General features: G+C 42.9%; 1 protein-coding gene across 10 annotated transcripts; it reads left to right on the top strand.

Moving 5' to 3' along the window:
• Window positions 1-10,211: 10,211 nt before the first annotated feature.
• Window positions 10,212-17,235, top strand: LOC125536822 (uncharacterized). 10 transcript variants are annotated; one of them, XR_015604299.1, is made up of 7 exons: window positions 10,212-10,606; window positions 10,834-10,941; window positions 11,367-13,623; window positions 13,718-14,219; window positions 14,528-14,604; window positions 14,702-14,816; window positions 15,835-17,235. XR_015604299.1 is itself a non-coding variant. In XM_087525775.1 (7 exons), the coding sequence occupies exons 5-7, from the start codon at window positions 13,732-13,734 to the stop codon at window positions 15,967-15,969; spliced, it is 738 nt and encodes a 245-aa protein (XP_087381901.1). In that variant the 5' UTR covers window positions 10,212-10,606; window positions 10,834-10,941; window positions 11,367-11,492; window positions 13,581-13,623; window positions 13,718-13,731; the 3' UTR covers window positions 15,970-17,235. The 10 variants fall into 10 exon arrangements, 8 of the variants coding, with proteins under 8 accessions (XP_087381901.1, XP_087381902.1, XP_087381898.1 ...); XR_015604300.1 differs by lacking the exon at window positions 15,835-17,235 and adding an exon at window positions 14,923-15,820; XM_087525775.1 differs by lacking the exon at window positions 14,528-14,604 and having other exon boundaries at window positions 11,367-11,492; window positions 13,581-13,623.
• Window positions 17,236-21,653: the final 4,418 nt, after the last annotated feature.

The raw sequence follows: 21,653 nt of genomic DNA, 5'->3' as shown, positions 1-21,653 counted from the left end.
CTCCAATTCTAAGGATCCTTACAGATTTACTTCATTTTCAGATAGGCGTCAAAGAAAACTCTATGTGTTATATCCTGCTCCTGCCGTGCCCTCATCCACCCCACCCGAGGTGCACCATCGACAGAAGCGTTCACTACAGCAGACATTCCCCCTGCAGACTTTCTTTCGCCGCCTCAGATCATCTTCCCTGTTCCCGGCAGCCACGCACAACTGCATTACCATCATCGACTGAGTAGATGAACCTGAGGACTACACAGTTCCGGAAGAGAGGTCGCAGTCCTTTGTGTTTGCTCATGTTATACATCGGTTATTATTACCTGCTACTTTATCGTTCAAACTTGAGTTTTAAAATGCCCGTGGGTCTCATATTGAGGCAGCAACAAATAGTATTTGTCTACTATCTGGTTCATCTGGGGTCTTCTATGTGGTTCATGTTGGGTGGGCAACAAATAGTAGATGATCCATTCTCTATCTTTTTAAAACTAAAGCTATAATCTACCTGCTATCATTAGATTTGGATCTATCCACTCGGTTGCTACCATCAGTCTTGATTTCTGCATGCACCCCTTAGGCCTTACAAAATCTAACTATTTTTTTATTATGCATGTCAGTTATTATACACAATCGTACTAAACATGTAGAGAAAAAGAGAATACCGTTGCGTGGGAATATAATGTCATGCAGACGCCGCTCCATGGTGGGCGAAGTGGCCCCCTCCCGCCATTCCAGATTGTATTCTACAGGAAGATAACTGTTCAGATGGGGATTCAGAGGGAGCCGACCACTCCTATTTACCACCTGAGGTGTTTGCTCTAACCTGGCATGCTGATGTTGGTCATATCATGCATATGGTGCCTCACATTTCTTACATTATACATCTTATATGTCATCAGCTTAGTTTAGATTTGCTTTGTGTGAATGCCACCTGTTTGGTTTCTATATCATACTCCCACCATTCCTAAATATTTATCTCTTTATAGATTTCAACAAGTGACTACATATGGAGCAAAATGAGTGAATCTACACTCTAAAATATGTCTATATACATCTGTATGTGGCAGTCCATTTGAAATATCTAAAAAGACAAATATTTAGGAACGGAGGGAGTATATGGGAATTATGCAATGCCATCTTCTTTAGCCAGGCATCATATATGTGAATCATGCAATGCCATCCTGTTTAGCCAGTCATCGTATATGTGAATTGTATCGTGCCATATTTTTTTCATAATGTATTCCATTTGTCAACAATGTTTATACATTCATCTACTCTTCCTATGCATCAGCCATTTGAGTCGGTCATGGGAAAATCTGGAGTGAAAGCAAGGTCTTCTGAGCAGTCAGTGCTACCTATCGATGCACATTTCTTGCTGGTTAAAGATAGCTCCTCAGAGGAGGATTCAGAGACAGATGACCAGTCGTATCCCCCCCCCCCCCGAGGTGCATGCTCTAATTTGGCAGGGTTATATTGCTCATATCATGCATATGGTGTCTTGCATTGCCATGCCATGTGCTTATATTAGACATGCTTTGTGTGAATGCCTCTTGTTTGCTTTCTATATCAGATATGTGAATTATGCAATGCCATGTTTTCCAGCCAGTTATCATATATGTGAATTATACACCGCCATGTAGCCAAGCATCATATATGTGAATTATCTCATGCCATCTTTTTTATTACATATTCCATTTGTCGACAATATGTGTATATTGAACTACTCTTCATGTGTATCAGCCATTTGAGCCGGTTATGGAAAAATCAGGAGTGAAAACAAGGTCTTCAGAGCAGGCAATGGTACCTGTTGAAGCATATATCTCGATGGTTATAGGGAGCTCCTCAGAGGAGGATTCAGAGACAGATGACCAGTCCTATATCCCACCTGAGGTGTATGCTCTAAGTTGCAATGTTTATATTTCTCATATCATGCATATGGTGTCTTGCATTGCTTAGTTTAGACATCATATGCAGAATATTGAATTCCATCTACTTAGTTTAGAGGTCATACATGCGAGTGCCAGCTGCTTAGTATATGAATCAATTATGCCAATTGTATCATGCCATCCTGTATACTTAGACAACATGTATGTGAATTATTTCATCCCAACCTATTTTAGAAAGACATCATATAGTTTTGTCATGTCATCATGTTTAGATACTCATCATATGTTGAATTATGCCATTATATCCTGTTAAGTTATCCATCATATATCTAAAACTATGTCATTCTATCCTGTTTAGTTAGGCATCATATATGTGAAATTGTGCCATGCTGTCCTGTTTGGTTAGACAACATATATGTGAATTACCACATCTGTCTATCATACAATGTCTGCACGTTCAAATTCTTTTCTTGTTTATCAGCCATTTGAATTGGAGGGGATGATGGCAGTATCTAAGGGAGCAAAAACCCGTTCTTCAAAAAAGACAGTGCTACCCATCGATGCAAATAGAACCATGGTTGTACTGGCCCACAAACTAGCCCCACCACACATAATCGAGACTCTTCTAGATTGCACACTTACACCGTTGGGCAGAGAACCTGCTACAACCCATCTAACCCCAACCCCAGTGGATAGTAACCCCCTTCTAGTTGACAAAGCACCATGTCCACCACAGAGTACCCCACACCAGCAGTTTGTAAAGCAACTACAGTGCCCAAAGCACAAAGACCACCACAGCAAACCCAAACTCCACGTTTAAAGAAGAAGAGCAACTATTCTCAGGTCAGATTCCGTAGCTATGGTCCATACTCCTTTGCTGTTGCATCACTGTATTTACTCATACCAACTACTTTTGAATTTGAAGGATCCAATTGAAACTCCAATGGCGTAACAGGTATGTTTTAAACCTATTTCTTTAACTGGATTGTTGTTCTAACTTCTTGCTCTATGTTGATTTTAGTTTCAGTTGTATAAACAGTTATGTTCTCATGTGATGCACATTACAAGTGTTGCCAATGCTGTGTAGTTTCTCACACTTATATTCTGTCTATGTTGCTGTGTCTTAAAAAATATATGAGTTGAACTGTGTCTCTATCTTGATTTGGCAACATAAACTAGAATGATATGGACAATACAGTGACCATACTACATAGATATATGTTTGTTTCATGCTGTTATCATGTCCACCTTACTACTGAACCGGTTTACCAAAATGAGTTTCGTATACTACATGCTAAACCTGGGGTGTGTCTGCTTGTTTCTCTTGTAGTATGCAAACAGAGTATTGGAGAAGAGCACCCCACTATGCAATGGTAGAGAAAGAAATGCAGATAAGGTTCAAGATAGTGAGACAACCCTGTTGGTCTCCAAGAAAGGTGATAAAAACGATCTTGTAGACAGTGAGAAAACCCCACAGTCCTGCGTTGATGTAGTGTTCGAGTTACTGGCCAGTACCGCTGGAACAAGCTCTTCGAACTCGCTGCCTGTATCACTTCGGCTTCTTCAGTTCAGCTACAAGCTGAAAGGCATCAATCAGCTATGCTGCGGCAAGAAGCCGAAGGACTGAGGAAGTCCGTGCAGAATTCAGATGCATACTTTCTTGTGCACCAGCAAGTGCTGAAGGATTTAAGCGCCAAACAAGAGAAAGTTAATAAGCTTGCTAAGCAACTTGCCAGCATTATGGGTACCCACGATATTGTTTCTTGAGCTCTTCTGAAGTGGTTTCAGTTCTGGACTTTTTTTTTGCTGTGGCGTTTATTTGCACTGGTCGCCAAGTTTGACAACCAGTGTATATGATATGCGGCTTTGTTCCCTATATTTGCACTGGTGGCGAACTTTGATGCCCAGTGGATGTAATATGTGTAATAGCCGTGATAGCCTAGCGTAAGTTGCTTGCTTATTTATTTCCTTGTTGTCTTGTTTACTTGTTTGCTTGTAGTCAGTGCAGTTCTTTTTCCACGGTTTGCTAGTGGCAGCAATAACCTATTTTTTAAAACTAGTCCACAATAACCATGGGCTACATATTTACTGTAGTTACCATGGGACTCCTACGGGCCATAGAAAAAATGGGCCTTCTAAGGGCCGTAGAAATGATGGTCCTTCTACGGGCCGTAACATCAATGGGCCTTCTACGAACCGTTTGATCGATCGACCAAACATGGGCCAATAAGAGACCGCATTATGGGCCATAAACGGGCTAGATTTGGAATCGTCTTTCATGGGCCGACCATAAAGGGCCGTCATTAATCTGCCGTATTTGATGACGCTACGAAAACGGCCCAACGGATTAACGGGCCGCAAACGGGCGATTGTAACCACGGGCTGAATTTGGCCCACAAGCAGAAAAGGCCAGTAACGGGACGTAAGTAACCAAATGCTGGAAATAAGCCCAAGAATAAATGGGCCCTTAGAAGGCCGAAAGATAACACGGGTTGGAAATGGCCCAATGGAATAATGGGCCATTAATGGGTATAAAGCGGTACACTGTTCATTACGGGCCAGATTCACCACGGGCCGTTAATGGGCCAAGAGTTACAAATGGCCTCGTATGGGCCGAAAGACATCATGGGCCATATATGGGCCGGAAGTTACAATGGGCTGGAATCATATTGGATGGCCCAGATGAAGCTACCGGTCTTAATTCCGGTAGGCCGTAATGGGCCGTGAGTTAGCGGGCCGTAAATGGGCTATATACGAACATGTCGTTAACAGGCTTTCTGTCGTGGAATTGTCACGGCAGATATCCTAGTGTGAGGACTTAGTCGTGGAGCCATCGCGATGAGGTTAGCTTAGAGGGGTTAATCAGGACAAGGGACACGAGGAGTTTATACTAGTCCGGCCCCTTACGGTGAAGGTAAAAGCCTAATCCAGTTGGAGGTGACATTGCTAGGGTTTCGATGAGCAGGGAGCGAATACGCTTGACCCGACTCTCGATCTGTTGTTTCTTGTCCTAAGCCGCCGCTAGGTCGTCCCCTTATATACACGGGTTGACGCCCTGCGGGCTACATAGTTCCAGTCGGCTTATACAACGTATCCGGCTCGGTGACCTCTATTACATACCATACAATACAAGTTTACATACATGGCGTCTTATATCCATGGGCCTTAAGCCGCCTTCGGGTCTGGGCCTTCTACCAAGCCTATCTGTGAGCCGCCATATGATCTTGGGCTTCATTGCGATGAATCGTCATAGGGATGACCCGGCCCCTCCTGGGCGGGTCATACCTAATAGTTATATCCCCGACATTAGGCCCCAGGTTGATTTGAACTTGTTCATGTCAATCTTCAAGACTTAGAAAAATCCCTCCTCATCTGCTGCGGAAACCTTATAACCCGCCATGACGTCATCTCCAAGAATTTCGGAAACCTGCCACGACATCATCTTTAACGAATCTTTATCTTAATGTCTTTTTGAAAATCGAGGCGTCCAATTAGCTCGATAACCATCATTTGGCCTCCTCGTCTTTCACGTCTGCCTGTTTTTTCCGTTTCCTTATAAATAGGACCATAGAGTCATCTTTCATTCTTCTCCTTCTCCTTTCTTCCTCCTCGTGACACACCGACCTTCACGAGCCTCGCCGCCATCAACCTCCGTCTCCAACCTCAACTCCTGTCGCTGCATCGCCCTGAATAGACCAAAAAAACTGCGACGCCACTCTGCTATCCTAACAACTTCAGTAAGCCCTCTTTCCTTCGTTATAGATCTGTCATTAGGTTTTGTTGGTGTTCGTCAGTGTTCGTCAGCGTTCATCGCCGCCTTTCTTTCTCCTTGTTTATTTCCATGGGTTAGATCCAAAAACCAAATGAATCTTGCACGGTAGTAGTTTTAGCACTTGTTTTTGACACTAGAATATATCCCCACTGCGACATATCTCCTCTAGGGCACCTCTGCTTTTCCATTATCACCTCTGTAGATTTCGAATTTATTTCCTTTTTCTGAACAGCGGTAGATCCAAATTTGTAACCTCAATCTGCAGAACATGTTTATCCCAACACTTAGCAAATTTTACTCTTGGTAACTATTGAATATCTTAGTCATGGCGGCTTACTTTGCCGGCTTATCGTTACTTCATATATAATTAGCCCTTACTTAAGCCCCCATTCTGAACATGCACTGTACTTGTTAACTTGCAATTTTAACAATCATCTTGAGCCGGCAAATTCTTTCCTGTCTTTTAGGTTGTCCTTTCACCATGCCGCCCAAAACAATCACGACCTGCAACTGGGTTCCCTCCATAGTCACTGAGAGCACTTTGAAGGATTTTGTCACTGTTGGATATTTGCCAGATAAGAGTGTGATGCATTACCGTGTTCCTGACCCGAGCGAAGAGAAGCCCCAGCCTAAGGACAGTGAAGTTATCATATTTACTGATCATATGAACCATGGCTTCTCGCCACCCGGCTCTAAATTCTTTAGAGATATCCTACATTTCTTCAAACTCCATCCGCAAGACATTGGAGCCAATTCCATATCAAACAATTGTAACTTCCAAGTCTTTTGTGAGGTATACCTTCAAGAAGAGCCTAATGTTGAGCTTTTCAGAGAGTATTTATACTTGAACCGGTAGAACGAGTTCACAAATGGGCCCAGCTTGGAACTTGGCGGGATTTCAATTCAACGCAGACGAGATGCCATCTTCCCTCAAGTAGCTCTGCCAAGCCATCCCAGAGACTGGAACCAAACCTAGTTCTACTGCAAAGATATCTCGCCGTCTGATGAGAATCCGTTGCCGGTTTATCGGCCTAAGCGTCTCGACTCAAAGTACCAACTCCTTGATAAACTTACCGCCGCCGAATGCAAGAAACTTTTTCCTACCATCAGAAAAGTTCAAGCCTTGCTAGGAAACGACTTAACTGGATCGACTTAATCCGCTGCTGGGTCGCATGGCGGATCATACCCTTAAGCCGCCGATCCGTCTTGATGTGTACATATACCGGAGGAACAGATGATCCCTTACGCCATAGCTCTCTTCGACTGACTGAAGAAGGCATCGTTGAGATGGCAACCACTCTTGTAAATAGCAAATATGAAGACTATAGCAAAGTGGGTTTGAATCCTTTCTGCAAGCTTAACCCGACGCCAGAGGTAAATCTTTTGATTTCTTTTCCTTCGGCACTTAAACATTGCATGAACTCAAAATATGTTTTCCTTCCACAGGCTAAATCTGACTTTTGGAAGGCCAAATATGACCATGAGGCCGCCAAAAAGGCTAAAGCTGCTGCGAGAGCCGCCAAAAAGACCAAGCGCCTCTAAATTGCTAAAGCTGGATGACGCCTCTGAGTCTGAGGTAGCCCTTGATTCTCTTGGCTTATTTTTTAACAACCGTATTGACACTGACTATTGCCAGGATGACACGGGAGCCAGCCAAGTAGTCGAAGAAGAGGAAACTACTATTTCCTTTGACTCAGAACCTTTACCAAGGCAGAAACTTTGGTAGGTAACCTGGAAAGTAAGGTTTTCACACCCCTTGGCTTATTTAGATCCTCATTTTCTCTTGAAACGACAGCAACATGAGAGCCGCCGCCAGACCCAGACCGGTGGAGATGACGATTTATCCTCCGGCTTACCGAACACTCCTCGGAAACGCCAAAATGAGGTTCTTTTTAACCTTAACCCTTGTATTTACCAGCGAGTTACTTTCATTAATCACTTAATTTTGATTCCATCCTTGCAGGAGATTTCTCGTTCCTCCTCTGGCGACTCATCGCAGACTCAACTGCCAGCTTTCAAGGCTGCCCCTGGGTAATAATAAATATCTTTCTTCTGTACCTTTATATCTTTATCATTATACTGACGTGTCCAAATTCTTTTTAGCGGTCAAGCAAAACCCAACAAGAAATAAAAAACCACAAAGTCGGCCGAGGGTCCGAAAGCTACTGAAACAAAACAGCCAACCATTGCATCAGAACATCTTGAACAGCCAGAAGATCCTCCTCTCAATGCTCAACCTGAAAGACCTGGGCCGTCTGTTGACGAAACCACTATCGATCCGTCGAGTATTGAACCGTCAAGCTCAGTTAACCCACCGGAGATTCATGCTGATGATGTTGTAATCACTGGCACTGCCTTTACTGAGCCCGGGAATCCAACGATACTAGCGAGACATTCGGCCAAACAAGAAGTCATGGAAAGACGGAAAGCATGGTTTTATGTCTCCCACTATGCTCAACTGAGTACTAGTGAAGTATTATCTGGCTATGTCAGTCAAGTGCATTCCAACCATGACTTGGAGATTGAAATGGTTAAATAAATGCACTAGAAGTATGAGGTACGTCATCCGGCTTATATATATATATATCCTGCCAGCCCCCAAGTCTTCTTATTATGAGAAACTTGAATAATCTGTAGACTTGAAGTATTTACAAGCTTCTGTGCTAGACTCCCTCCAAGTCCGATTTCAAAACTTTAAACTGGATTCTGATGATAGAATAACTTTGCATCTATAGTCCCCAAGGGACGGCTTAATCAGTATGAATGAACTGGTCCTATTAATCATTGTGTGAAAGAACATAACTTAACTGCATAGCCCCCATGAGTCGGCTGGGACTATCAACAACACACTCGGCTTATCCTTAGAAAGAAAACAAGCAATGTGCATTAGCCCCCAAGTGCCAAGTGTTGTTGCCTGCAAAGCACTTGGGACTTTAGAAAGAGCCGATTCTTTTGAAAAACTGCGTTGACAGACATTAGCCCCCAAGTGCCAAGTGTCGTTGCTTGCAAAACACTTGGGACTTGTATTATTGTAATTCGCCATGACACTTAATGAACTTGTGCTGTATGCAGGCTGCTACCATAGAATTGGAAACTGAATTGTCCAAAGCCAAGGCCCGGCTGGCGGCTCAGGAGACTGAGACAAAAAAGGCTGAATCAAATTTTCAGTTTAGTGTGTCTGAAGCCGAAAATTTGAATATCGGTTTTACTGTGGACAAAGAAGCTTGGGCGAAGGAAAAGACTGCCCTGATTCAGCGTGCTGAGAAAGCAGAGGCGGCTCTAGAAGAAGTTACCACTGAACTCGCTGGTTTAAAGAACCGTGTGTCTCAGATGGTTTCTGCAATCTTTGGTAAGTCACCTTGTTATTTATTCAGAATAAGTATTTGTCATCATACTGTAAGTCGCCACTATAAGTCACCACTTAACCAATCTTTGCACTTTTTTGTTTCAAGTCCCAGGAGCAGCAATCTGAGCCAAGTTACACTAGTGAAGCTCAAGGCGGTTTACACGCTTGTTGAGCAATTATACACTGGAGCTCAGCGAACTCTTGCCACTATCTCCCAGCGAATTAAGGACCAAATCTATTAAGTGATGTCCTGAAGAAACTGTCCATCTTGCCCACCAGGTTCCAAGAAATCAAGCGATCTTGTGCTAGAGCCGGAGCTGTGACAACCTTGAGCCGTGCCAAAGCCTGGGTACCGGAATTAGACCCGGCAGACGTAGCCAGTCGGTATCCTAGTCTCGAGGAAGATGGAACCTCTTTTGACTAACAAGACTTTGCTACCTGTGTCAAAGAGATTCACACTCATGCAACAATCATTGCCGAAGAGACCAACCTCACCAAGTATCAGCCGGGTTACGATGCAGATAACCAGAAGATGCCGACTCCTTCATATAAAGTGATGGATTTAATTTCACCCATTCGTAAGCACATTTTCGCCCCTGATATTGATCCGTCTGATCTGATTGACGACGAAGCTGAATTCGTCGCCTTGCGTGGCTTTGACTGGTCCAAACCCCACTTTCAGACGGTGGAGGAGGAAGACGAACCGGCAAGGGGTGAATCGCAACCTTCGAGCCAGCCAGGCCAAGATTCATGAACCGGGGCCGGTTTATCGTCTGCTGATTGCGATACTTAAAAACAATCATCCTTTTGGGCACCAAGCGCCTTGTAATAGGCTAGCTTTAAACTTCTTGTTTTGCTATGTCATCGTGCGTATTGTGCTGTTCATGACACTATTTATCCGCCATGCAAAGATATGTCATATATGCTTTATGATATTATCAATTTTGAATCTATTCCTGCATATAACAGATGAAAAGTGTTCTGAAGGTTTACCACTGAACGGGTTATAATGCCCCAATATAAACTTATCATGATTTATAACCAAGGCGGACTAAATAATAATCATATTGAACATATAAACCCTTCTAAACTCGTAGTCACAACCGTTGCCTCCACGTCGCCTTTAAATCGCTATGCCACCGCCTGTTAATTCGGTGCCCCACCGGGGGCATTTTGATAATTTCACGTCTAGATGTATAAAACTCAGTCGCTCAGTTGACGAACCCTAGCCGTCGCCCGCTCCCGCACTCTCCTCCCCCTCCTGCCTCTTCCCTTCCCCGCCTACTCCTCCTGTCGCCGCTGCCGCCTCCGCTCCTGCTGTCGCCACATCGCCGCCCCAAACCCCTGCCGCATCGGAGAGAAATCCATGGCGGTGGACAAGCCCGGCGGCGGCGGGGCCTCCTCCTCCTCGCCCGCGTCCACCACGGACCGACCGCGTCAGCAAGAGGAGAGGAGCAGCAGCCGCAGCGCGTCCTCAGTCCGGCCTCGATAAGAGAAGGGGAGCAGCAGCCACGCTAGCTGGCTCGCACCTCGTCGCCACCTCTCCTCACCTTCTCCCAGGTTCCTGATCTGGAGCGGGAGGGAGGCCAGGCTACCCTTGACACGCATGTACTCCCCCTTTCCCCTTTGTGCCCTCTCTCTCTCTCTCTTCCCCGACCTCTCTTTCTTGTTACACACAGATTCATTGGAGCAGCACACCTGGTTTTAGATCTTTCTTAACTTCTCCTATTTGCTATTGTTGTGTCAGAACTGATGGATATCAAGGATTGCTGCCTTCAAGTTATGTTTCCCCGTTATAAGGACTCCATTCAATTGATTATTTTTTATGGCTGCAGATGTGGAATGTTCTCACTATCAACTCTGGAATAACTAGCAAGTAGTGGTGTCAATGGCATCCGTGGGAGACATTTTGGTGGCACATGGACATCACGTTCTGGAATAAAGTAAGTCTCACAATCAACTTGGGAAGATGAGGTAGGCTGCCTTCAATTTTCTATCTGGGTAGCAGCAACAAATTCATGAATCTACCGCTTGTTGCCTTTATTATTGTGATCTATGCAAAAAGTAAATTTTGCTTGAAGATTGCAGCACACACGGATTGCTTGGCAGACTAAAATAAGTAGGAGCTTCTGATTGGACCCTTCAAGCAATAGTGTCGTTAATATATTAGTTATTATATTATGTTACTAGAGCATTAGAATAACTTCCTGATATATGTGTTTATATGATTTCTGACATTTACTGCAATAATATTGATGGCCAGGCACTATACTGTGCATAAACAAAAAAAAATCAGTTTTTCTTTTCGTAGTTGCAGCAATTTTCCTGTACCAATAGTGTGACACTACACTACTCTTCATTTTTACAGGCCATGGAACAATAAATAACTTGGCAACGGATACCCTGTGGTCTACAATTATACTGTAATTATGTGTGCACTTTGGATCTATTGGATGTCTAAATGTATTGTTAATCGACAACTACTGATGCAAAGGTATGTTCTATTTGTAATATGAAATGATTCTTATTTGTACCTCCAGCAGTCCTTCTCACATTTTCTATTTGTAATATGAAATGATTCTTATTTGTACCTCCAGCACTCTTCTATCGCTCCTTTTAGAACTAATGACATAAAAAATGTGGTCCGGAGTCTGGTCGTGTTTGAACAAAGTTGGTCAGAATGATATAGTTGTTTTCTTCAAGTTCATTATATTAATTTTTTCAGTATATAGATTATTTATTTGTTCACACAATACATGGCAGGAGATGTGTGTCGAGAGGCACATGAATATGCACGTGGGCTCTTTTTCAGCATGGTAGTCTAAAAAACTGTGGTATTCTCAGAACACGTAGAAAATGCTTTGCTATCAAACCGGGCAAGTGCAGATTTCCTTGAATATAGTTTATTTTACAATTGTGTTGCCAACGTGCTTCCATTGTTTTATCACCATAAAATAGTTCTAGGTGCTCATATAAAATTTAGTGGCGTGTATGGGTGATTGTAGTGCAGTTTTGTTTATCTGCTTGCATTTTCAGCATTATAGTGTTGATATACTATCTCAATAAACAGTGAATACGTATAATATGTACAAGCTACATTCAAGTTATGGCAGTGTGCCTGGGTAAGATGAACTGGTAATCTTCTGCTAGCTGAAAAAAACTTTTTTCGTCTTTACATGTGTTTCTTGTTGAAACTCTTTTTCGTCTTTGCATGTGTTTCTTGATGAAGCTCGTGATTTTCAAGTTATGGCAGTACATATGTCTACCCACTCGCATGACTACCGATATTGTCCTTATTTTGCTCCTCCTTAGCCTTGTTCTGTTAGTGCAGTTCTTTTAAATAGCAGGGACAGAGTCCCAGAAAACATGCCTGATTGCTTTTCTTAGTGGTGCACTTGCAAGTATATGTGGTAGTTTCTGTTAGTTTCTCATGCTTTTCTACAAAGTGATAGGTTAATAATGTCATCAACAATTTTTTCCTTAACTGATCAATATCTTAGAAGTTGTCACTCATTAGTTTTCTTTTCCTTATCTGATCTCTAGCGAGTAGAGTGATTTATTTTCGCAATACCTAATTCTGATCATAGGTAATGACAGATTTGTTTTCATTAAATGAGATTCTTGTTTTGTGTTGATTTTACAAAATTTCTGTAGCTACATATTTGCTCAATCCAATAAGACAGATTTTAATCAACCTTTATTATAATGTATTTCCAATTGTTCATAACTACATAAATTTTTGTTGTGATTTTGCAAGATTTCGAAATTATTGTGTTTCAAAATTGTTCTTATTTTATCCAAAAGACAGATTTTACTCAACCTTCAGTATAATATTTGCTTTGTTCTTATACTGATTCCTCGATGCTCTGTTCATGGCTTTGTTCTTATTTCTGAAGCTATATATTTGCTCTATCCAAAAGACAGATTTTACTTAATCTTTTGCCTTTTAGAAAAAGGGAGATGCCATTTAGAGCTTACTCTGTCCAACTTGATCTTCAACTTGCCGCTACTGTTCCTAAGCATTTTCCTGAAAACTGTTGTATTTGCTTTAGAGAATGAGCTCACCTTACTCAGAAGATATGCCAAGTAAAAAATTAGAAATTGAACAATTAGTTCCGCTCTTAAATTTTGCACAACAGTCCAAATTATCCAATAAATCATGTGTTAGCAGGGTCAAATTATAGAAGTTGAATCACTTGTTCTAAATTACCCAATCCAAATTATGGATGTTAATAATATGCTTTGTGTTAGACTGTTAGTCAAATTGTCGAAAGCCGGAGCTGGGTTGAGGAGCCGGCCTCCGCCTTTGACCATTACGTGAGAAGCAACACCGGCGTTGGCCGTTCCGTGTGCAGAGTGTGTGAGTTAGTGATTTAATTCCATCCTTTCCATCTCATGATGTGATTTTTCCTTTAGGATGAATTAGTAACTTTGTGTGGAGGTGGCAGCACTACCTGCTGGTTGGTGTAATGCCGTGCTTGACAGGGTGATTTGCAATTCCGAGTTTGTTTAATGGCTTAATGTCTAAGCACTCATCCCCTTATTCTGTTGTGTTGTTACCAACTTGGTTTGCAAGGAACAGACCTTTATCTGTGTACATCAAGATTGCTAATTGCCAGCTGAAGGTTGGTTTTGTTATCTGAGTGAGTTTTGTCATCTTGATCAACGATGCAATTTCAGTGAGGATATGTTTACGTTGCTTATTACTGTGCTTGACAGGGTGATAGTAAAGCATGAAGATGCCTAAGCTTATGAGGAAGCTGCAAACTGCGACCAAAAATTCTCACTTCAGGGTATTTCTTTTTACAATTTACTGCGCAGGATACATATCCTTCGCCATTAACATTCTTTTCCTCTCAGGTACTCTCTCTCTCTCTCTCGATCTCAAAGAGGAAACGAGGCAGCCACGGCCTCCTTGCCCCCCCCCCCCCCTTCTCTCCCTCTCTCCCGTGCCTCCGCGCTGCTGCAGTACTCCCGCGCTGCACACCGCTGCTGCTCCCCAACCACTGCGCTATGATGGTGCTTGCTCGCCTGGTCGCCGCCTCGTCTCGCCCAATCTTGATATAGTCCGGGGCGGCGCCGGCACCGCTCGACCGCGTCGTTGCCTCCTCTGCGTCATGAGAAGCGCCACCATTGCCTCCACCCCCACTGGGCAAGGAGCTCGAGGTGTTTGGGGGTTCGTGTTTCCTACACAGGCCAAAACACTATTGGAGCCTTGGAGGTGTGTGTGCAGCTCTAATTTGCTAACATCCTTTTTTTCTTTTACCGCTGAATGCATCTATCAAATGAACTGTGTGGGTGCTTTCAGATAAGGATACTGGTTTTGTAGATTTAGTATGATTCTGGACCATACTCTGAAACTAAAATGTACTAGATCTGTACCCCTGTATCTCTGGACATACTTTGGAACTAAATTATACTATTATGCAAGGTTGTTTCTAATGACAGTAAACTGCATAATGATGTTTCAAATTATTTTGCGCAAGGTTGTTTCTAATGACTTGTCCATTTGCTTATTTCCTTGTTCAGTTTGAAACCAGTCGTTTGGAGCAGATCAGCTCAAAAGAGATCCTTTGTACCATTTGCAGACTACCCATCTCCCTCTGGTAATTCGTTTCTGCTACGTGAATCTTGATGTACAATTCCCATTTCACTTACTGGCAACAACCATTCAAATTAGCTGATAATGAAGGAGATTGACAGGCCTGGAGTCTCGCTCGCCTCTGTTTTCCCCCTGTGGACACACATGAGACTCAGATCTTGGCTCGTCGTAGAGGAATCGGTAGCAAGAATCAACCAGAGAAAGGATGTATACAAGGTACTCGATGGTTTTCCCCCAGCACTAGCTTTGTGTTGAGTTCGTTTTTGTATTTTTCTGTTTATGACTGAAGCGAGAAGCTACACATTGTTGTTCTCCTTTACAGCCTCACGCATACACACAGTGCACATCCAGGCCGTGCAGTACACCATGACCCTCTCACCTTTGCCCATGCCTGTTATACGTGTGCAAAGCATGTCAATAGTGCCCAGCACAGGAGCTGCACCCATGCTACATGCCCTGCTTTATTTGTTACAGTTCTACACAAGTGGAAACCCCAAGCTAAATTATAGAGAACAAAAATAGCTCACAGTCAGAGATCAGATTGAATGAGGACCGGTGCTCTAATTGATTCTTTTGCAAGGAGGGGTTTCAGTGTTCAAACATAATGCATTTCCATTTTCAGTTTGACCAAACTTATATGCGGAGTAAAAGGAGAAGGTGGGGGTATAACGACATATCCGTGATTACATGGTCAAAATACAGACCTAGGATATTTGAATGTTTCCATATAAATGTTATCCTCTACCCGCAAAATAATAATATAAATGTGGTCGTCTTATATTTCGTAGCTTCCTGTTACCAGGATTGATAGCTATCGTATTTCATTCCGTTGTTTAGTAATGAATTGTTGTGATGCATTTTTTACTTTAATCCTTGCTACTTTTACAGCAGCCTTCTCGCGCAGATCATTTTGTATAGATGTATAACGGCATGCCCGTGATTGCTCTGTAAAAACCCGGCCTAGGATATATGAATACTTCCATATGTGCAGCCTTCTTGCGCAGATCATTTTGTATAGACGTATAAAGGCATGTCCGTGATTGCTCTGTAAAAACCCGGCCTAGGATATATGAATACTTCCATATAAACTTATGCCTCTTCTATTTTGTAGCTTCTCATTCTAAAGAACGATATATATCATATTTCATTATGTTGTTTCGGTAAATAAATTTCCTTTCTGATTCTTTTTTGTTAAGTATCCAAGTAAGAGTCTGATTAGTAGCGGTGATTTCAGAGCTCGAGGCAGAGATGGCGGAGCTCGGGCGAGCTCGAGACTATGGATCCAGGGCTTGAGTGCTCACGGGATGGAGGTGCTCAGGATGGAGGCAGGGGAGGGCGCCCTGCGGGAAGTGATTTATGTGCTCCTTGATCAGTTTTTTTATAACTGATGGCATCTTACATTGTTGTCTTTTACCGATTAACTGGTTAACTCTTTTCCTAAATGGTCTTAGATTTCTGCTTTCTATTTGCGCCAGTTTCTTTTTACAAGAGATGAGATCTTACACAATATATTTTTGCCTTGGTTGATCTAATTAAAATTTTCCTTCAGCACGTGCATATGATGTTAATATAAAGCTATTTGGAAGTACATATCCATGGGCGAAAAAATATTATCATGTATTTTGTCTGTCATTTTGCTTGTGTTGATGTAGTTTATTGAGCTTTTTCACACGTCATGATATTATGCCTTAATTTCTACTAGGCTGCTTTTACATTTAAAATTCATTGTACAAACATTATTTACCTAATTTATGGAAACAATAAATTTGTAGCTCAGGTCACCTAGGAGATAATGTAAACCAAGTCGCTCACCGGTTTAAGATGGTATGTTCTGAACTTTCGTTGCTTTATGAAAGGACAAAAGATGTTAGACATGCATGCTACTACAGTTGAGCCATTTTCAGTTTTCTACATGAGCCACAGTGCGGAAGCCTTTGGACAGGCACTTTGTGGTAGAATGTGTCAAACATACTCCCTCCATTCCAAAATAGATGACTCAACTTTGTACTAACTTTAGTACAAAGTTGAGTCATCTATTTTGAACGGAGGGAGTAGGTCTGTTTGCTAGAATATGTGCTGTGCCGATGCTGCAACTAGCATACGCAAAATCACTTTGTTGTATATTTTTCATAATGCTACATTCCATCAATTAAATGACTTCTTATTGTTTTGAATCTACTTACATAGGTGTTTAAAGATTTACTTTGTTCCAACGACTACTTTGGATCATAGGAAACTAAAAAAAAAGAGGGCGCCGCCACCACCATCATCAGGCTGGCCCACATCCACGCGCTGCTCGGCGTCACCAAGTCACCGGCACAACTCCTCACGCCCAGGTCGTTCAACATTTTCTTCCGCCTTTGGTGCGTCACATTTAGAGTCTTTCTTTCCCATTTTACCGTGTTTGCATGGTAAGATATTTGGTCGGATTTGAAGGTTTGTAGCCTTGGCTCCAAAGCTTCAAGCTCTTATAGAAATTAGAACTGGGCCTTTTAAAGTAAGTCCTGCATAATAGTGTTGTTCAGTGGGATGCAGAATTTTTTTTGTCTGATCGGCTATCCTTGGTGCTGATTTAAGTACTGATTTCATTATCATATGACTACAATAAAGAAGCTGTGTGTATAAATATTACTAACTGCTGATAGTTTGCATCAGTGATTTCAATTCTGTTGGCCCTCCTTAAGATTGCTTGGGAATGTAAGGCTTAAAAGTTTCAACCCTGTGCAATGTGCTTCTCGGGTGTGAATTTGTGTCTGACTAATTAACAGTTCTGTTAATACTGATATGTCTTTGAACATTATATGGGTATTGCATCGCTTGTACTTATAGCAAGTGGAATTTTTTCTCATATGTTTCAATATGTGTCCGAATAATATTAATGTACACTCTTTCAATACATGGCTTACTCTTGGCCTTTGCGCCATTGGCGCAACTGGTCATCTAGTATGAATAAAAATATGTTATACATGTGATATTTGATCACACTTGTTGGTTTATCAAGCCAGTGCAGTAAGGGCGATAACCCAAGATTTTGAACACTGGTAATTATCAGAGATTGCCGGCTTATGAACAAAACCGGACTGGGTTAATATACACCTGATATTATCTGTATTTCAAACTGGCGATTTATAGTCGAATACCAGGTTGGGTTAATAAACACCAGATGTTATCTCATATTGGCGACTTATAGTCGAAAACGTCGAAAACCAGCCGGGTTAATAAACACCGACGATTTACAATCAAGCTTTATAAATCTTGTCAAATAAAACCTTAGAAAGAAAGAATCTGTTGAATAAAAAACAAACGAGAAGTGAGGCTTTTCATGGGCTACCAGGCCCAAAACGAGGCTTTGCCAGGTCACTGAGTTAAACCGTTTTACAAACCTTATAAGCTGGACCTCACATTAATCAATCGTTGTTTTAACTTTGACAAGTTGAGGGTCTGCATAAAATTGACTTGTCAAACGCTCGGCGGGTATTTCCAGGATTACCTGGGCGGAGTGACTTACTTAAAAAGGTAGGATAACTTGGGGTTTTAGGTTAATACACCTGGCTTCCAAGCTTGGCTTTTAAGCCTATTACAAGAGTTCCCAAGCAATATTTTGAGCTGTGCTCAAGGGGCACCTATGTTTGAGTCGTGCTTTTGCAAAAGACTATCTTTGGTACCTTTAACCTGGGTAGCAAGCCTCCAAGTTTTTTTGTGTGGCCTATAAACCGGATCAAAGGGTAATAATAACTTTGTTGTATAAAGCAGAAGCCCCCATGTGACCAAAAACTCATTATTTAAAGAGAAATAGCGACAGAGGCCCTGCTTTAACAGGGATGCCGGCTTTATTATATTGATCATAATATATACATTGTCAAAATATGTACATTGGAAGAGCCAGTGGCTCAAGTATAGTAAGGCCGAAGATGACGAATATTCCACGGTCGATGGGTCTCTTCCTCTGACGTGTGTGAGTCCTTGTGGTCTCGGACATCGATAAGGTAATATGACCCATTGTTCAGATTCTTGCTAACCACAAAGGGTCCTTCCTAAGGTGGGGATAACTTGTGCATATCAGTCTGATCCTAGATAAGCTAGAGCACCAGATCGCCTTCTTGGAGAGTTCTGGTTTTAACCCGGCGGCTGTGGTAACGACGCAGATCTTGCTAGTAAATCGCTGAACGAGCCGCCGCGATGTCACACTCCTCATCCAACAGGTCAAGCGCTTCCTGACGTGCTTTTCCATTGTCAACTTCAACATAAGCCGCCACACGAGGTGAGTCATGATGGATGTCACTAGGGAGAACCGCCTCTGCTCCGTAAACCATGAAGAAAGGTGTGTATCCCGTAGATCTGTTAGGGGTGGTATTGATGCTCCATAACACAGAAGGTAACTCCTCCACCCAACAACCCAATGTTCTCTACAGGGGAATCATAAGACGGGGCTTGATGCCTTTCAAGATCTCTTGATTGGCTCTCTCAGCTTGACCATTAAATTGGGGGTGAGCCACTGACGACACATCAAGCCAGATGTGCTCACGTGGACAAAATTCTTCCATACCACCTTTAGAGAGATTAGTGCCATTGTCTGTTATGATGCTGTGTGGAAAGCCAAAACGGAAGATCACCTTCTTCATGAATTGAACCGCCGTTGCTACATCACACTTATTGACTGGCTCTGCCTCTACCCACTTAGTGAACTTATCAACCGCCACCAAAAGGTGGGTCTTCTTATCCTTGAATCTTTTGAAAGGTCCAACCATATCAAGCCTCCAAACTGCAAACGGCCAAGTAATTGGAATCATCCTCAATTCTTGAGCTGGAACATGAGCTCATCGTGAAAATTTCTGACACCCATCACACCTTCTGACCTGGTCCTGCGCATTAGCATGAGCTATTAGCCAATAAAGTCCATGACGAAAAGCTTTAGCCACGAGAGATTTTGAACCGGCATGATGACCACAATTTCCTTCATGAATCTCACGCAGGATCTCACAGCCCTCCTCTAGAGAAACACAACGTTGAAATGCTCTTGTGACACTTCGATGATGTAACTCTCCATTAACAATTGTCATTGACTTAGACCGCCGGGTTATCTGCCTTGCTAAGGTTTCATCCTCAGGTAACTCGCCCCTGGTCATATAAACCAAATAAGGAACTGTCCAATCCAGAATTACATGAAGAGCCACCACCAACTGAGCCTCCGGGTCAGGGATAGCCAAATCCTCCTCTGTAGGTAACTTGACCGACGGGTTATGCAAAATATCAAGAAAAACATTAGGCGGCACCGGTTTACATTGCGAACCCAACTGGCTTAAAGCATCCGCCGCTTCATTTTTCCTCCAATCAACATGCTCACCTTGATAACCCTTGAAGTGACCAGCAATAACGTCCACCTCGTCGATAAGCCGCCATGAATGGGTCCTTAGAATCCCAAGTACCAGAGACTTGTTGAGCCACCAAGTCTGAGTCCCGTAGCACCTAATATAACCCGGCTTGAATTCATCTCCTTAGCCATCCAAAGACCATGGAGCAAGGCCTCATACTCAGCTGCATTGTTAGTACAAGGAAACATCAAACGGAGAACATAACAGAATTTATCACCTCGAGGGGAAGCAAGCACAACTCCAGCCCTCGAGCCCTCCAACTGCCTAGACCCATCAAAGTGAATAGTCCAATACGTGTTATCTGGCTTTTCCTGAGGCATCTGCAGCTCTGTCCAATCATTGATGAAATCCACCAGCGCCTGAGACTTGATAGCCGTGCGGGGCACATATTTTAACCCGTGAGGTCCAAGCTCAATAGCCCACTTAGCAACCCGGCCAGTTGCTTCCCTGTTTTGGATCATATCTCCCAAAGGAGCAGAGCTAACCACAGTGATGGGATGACCCGGAAAATAGTGTTTAAGCTTCTGGCTAGCCAAGAACACCCCATATACAAGCTTCTTCCAGTGCGGATGTCTCTGCTTGGACTCAATAAGCACCTCACTGATATAGTAAACCGGCCTTTGAACCGGATATTCCTTGCCTGCCTCCTTCCTTTCTACCACAACGGCTACACTGACAGCCCGGCTATTAGCAGCCACATATAACAACAAAGGCTCCTTATCAACAGGGGTAGCAAGCACGGGTGGCTCAGCCAGCTGCTTCTTTAAGTCCTCAAACACTGCATTAGCGGCATCAGTCCAGAAAAAATTATCTGTCTTTTTCATCATCTGATACAGAGGATGGCCTTCTCTACTAACCGGCTTATGAACCGGCTTAAAGCCGCAATACGACCCGCCAGACGCTACACATCATTGACACACGCTGACACGCCAACTTAGCCAGAGAAGTGATGGCTTTGATCTTCTCCGGATTAGCTTCAATGCCTCTGTTAGACACCAAAAAACCCAAGAGCTTGCTTGCCGGTACACCAAAAACACACTTGGCCGGGTTAAGCATCATTTTATAAACCCGAAGATCAAAGATCTCCTTCAAATCATCTATCAATGTCTCTTTCTCTCTAGATTTCACCACAATATCATCCACATAAGCATGGACATTACGCCCAATTTGATTATGAAGGCAATTTGCACACATGCCTGATAAGTCGCCTGGGTACTCTTGAGCCCAAAAGGCATAGACACATAGCAGAAGGCTCCAAAGGGAGTTATGAAAGCTGTCTTCTCCTGGTCCTTAACTGCCATCTTGATCTGATGATAACCAGAATAAGCATCCAAAAACCTCAAACGCTCACAACCAGCCATAGCATCAATAATCTGATCAATACGAGGGAGAACAAAAGGATTAGCTGGACAAGCCTTCTTTAAATCTGTGTAGTCCACACACATACGCCAAGTGCCGTTCTTCTTAAGTATGAGCACTGGGTTAGCCAGCCACTTAGGATGGAAAACTTCAACGATAAACCCAGCTGCCAAGAGCCGGGCTACTTCCTCTCCGATGGCCTTCCGTCTTTCCTCATTAAAACGGCGAAGAAACTGTTTGACTGGCTTAAACTTTGGATCAATATTAAGAGTGTGCTCAGCGAGTTCTCTCGGTACACCCGGCATGTCTGAAGGCTTCCATG

Source organism: Triticum urartu, chromosome 5A (assembly GCF_056163025.1).
Source record: "Triticum urartu cultivar PI428250 chromosome 5A, HENAU_Tu73, whole genome shotgun sequence".
In the NCBI taxonomy this organism is placed as follows: domain Eukaryota; kingdom Viridiplantae; phylum Streptophyta; class Magnoliopsida; order Poales; family Poaceae; genus Triticum; species Triticum urartu.
This window is presented reverse-complemented; position numbering and strand designations above follow the sequence as displayed.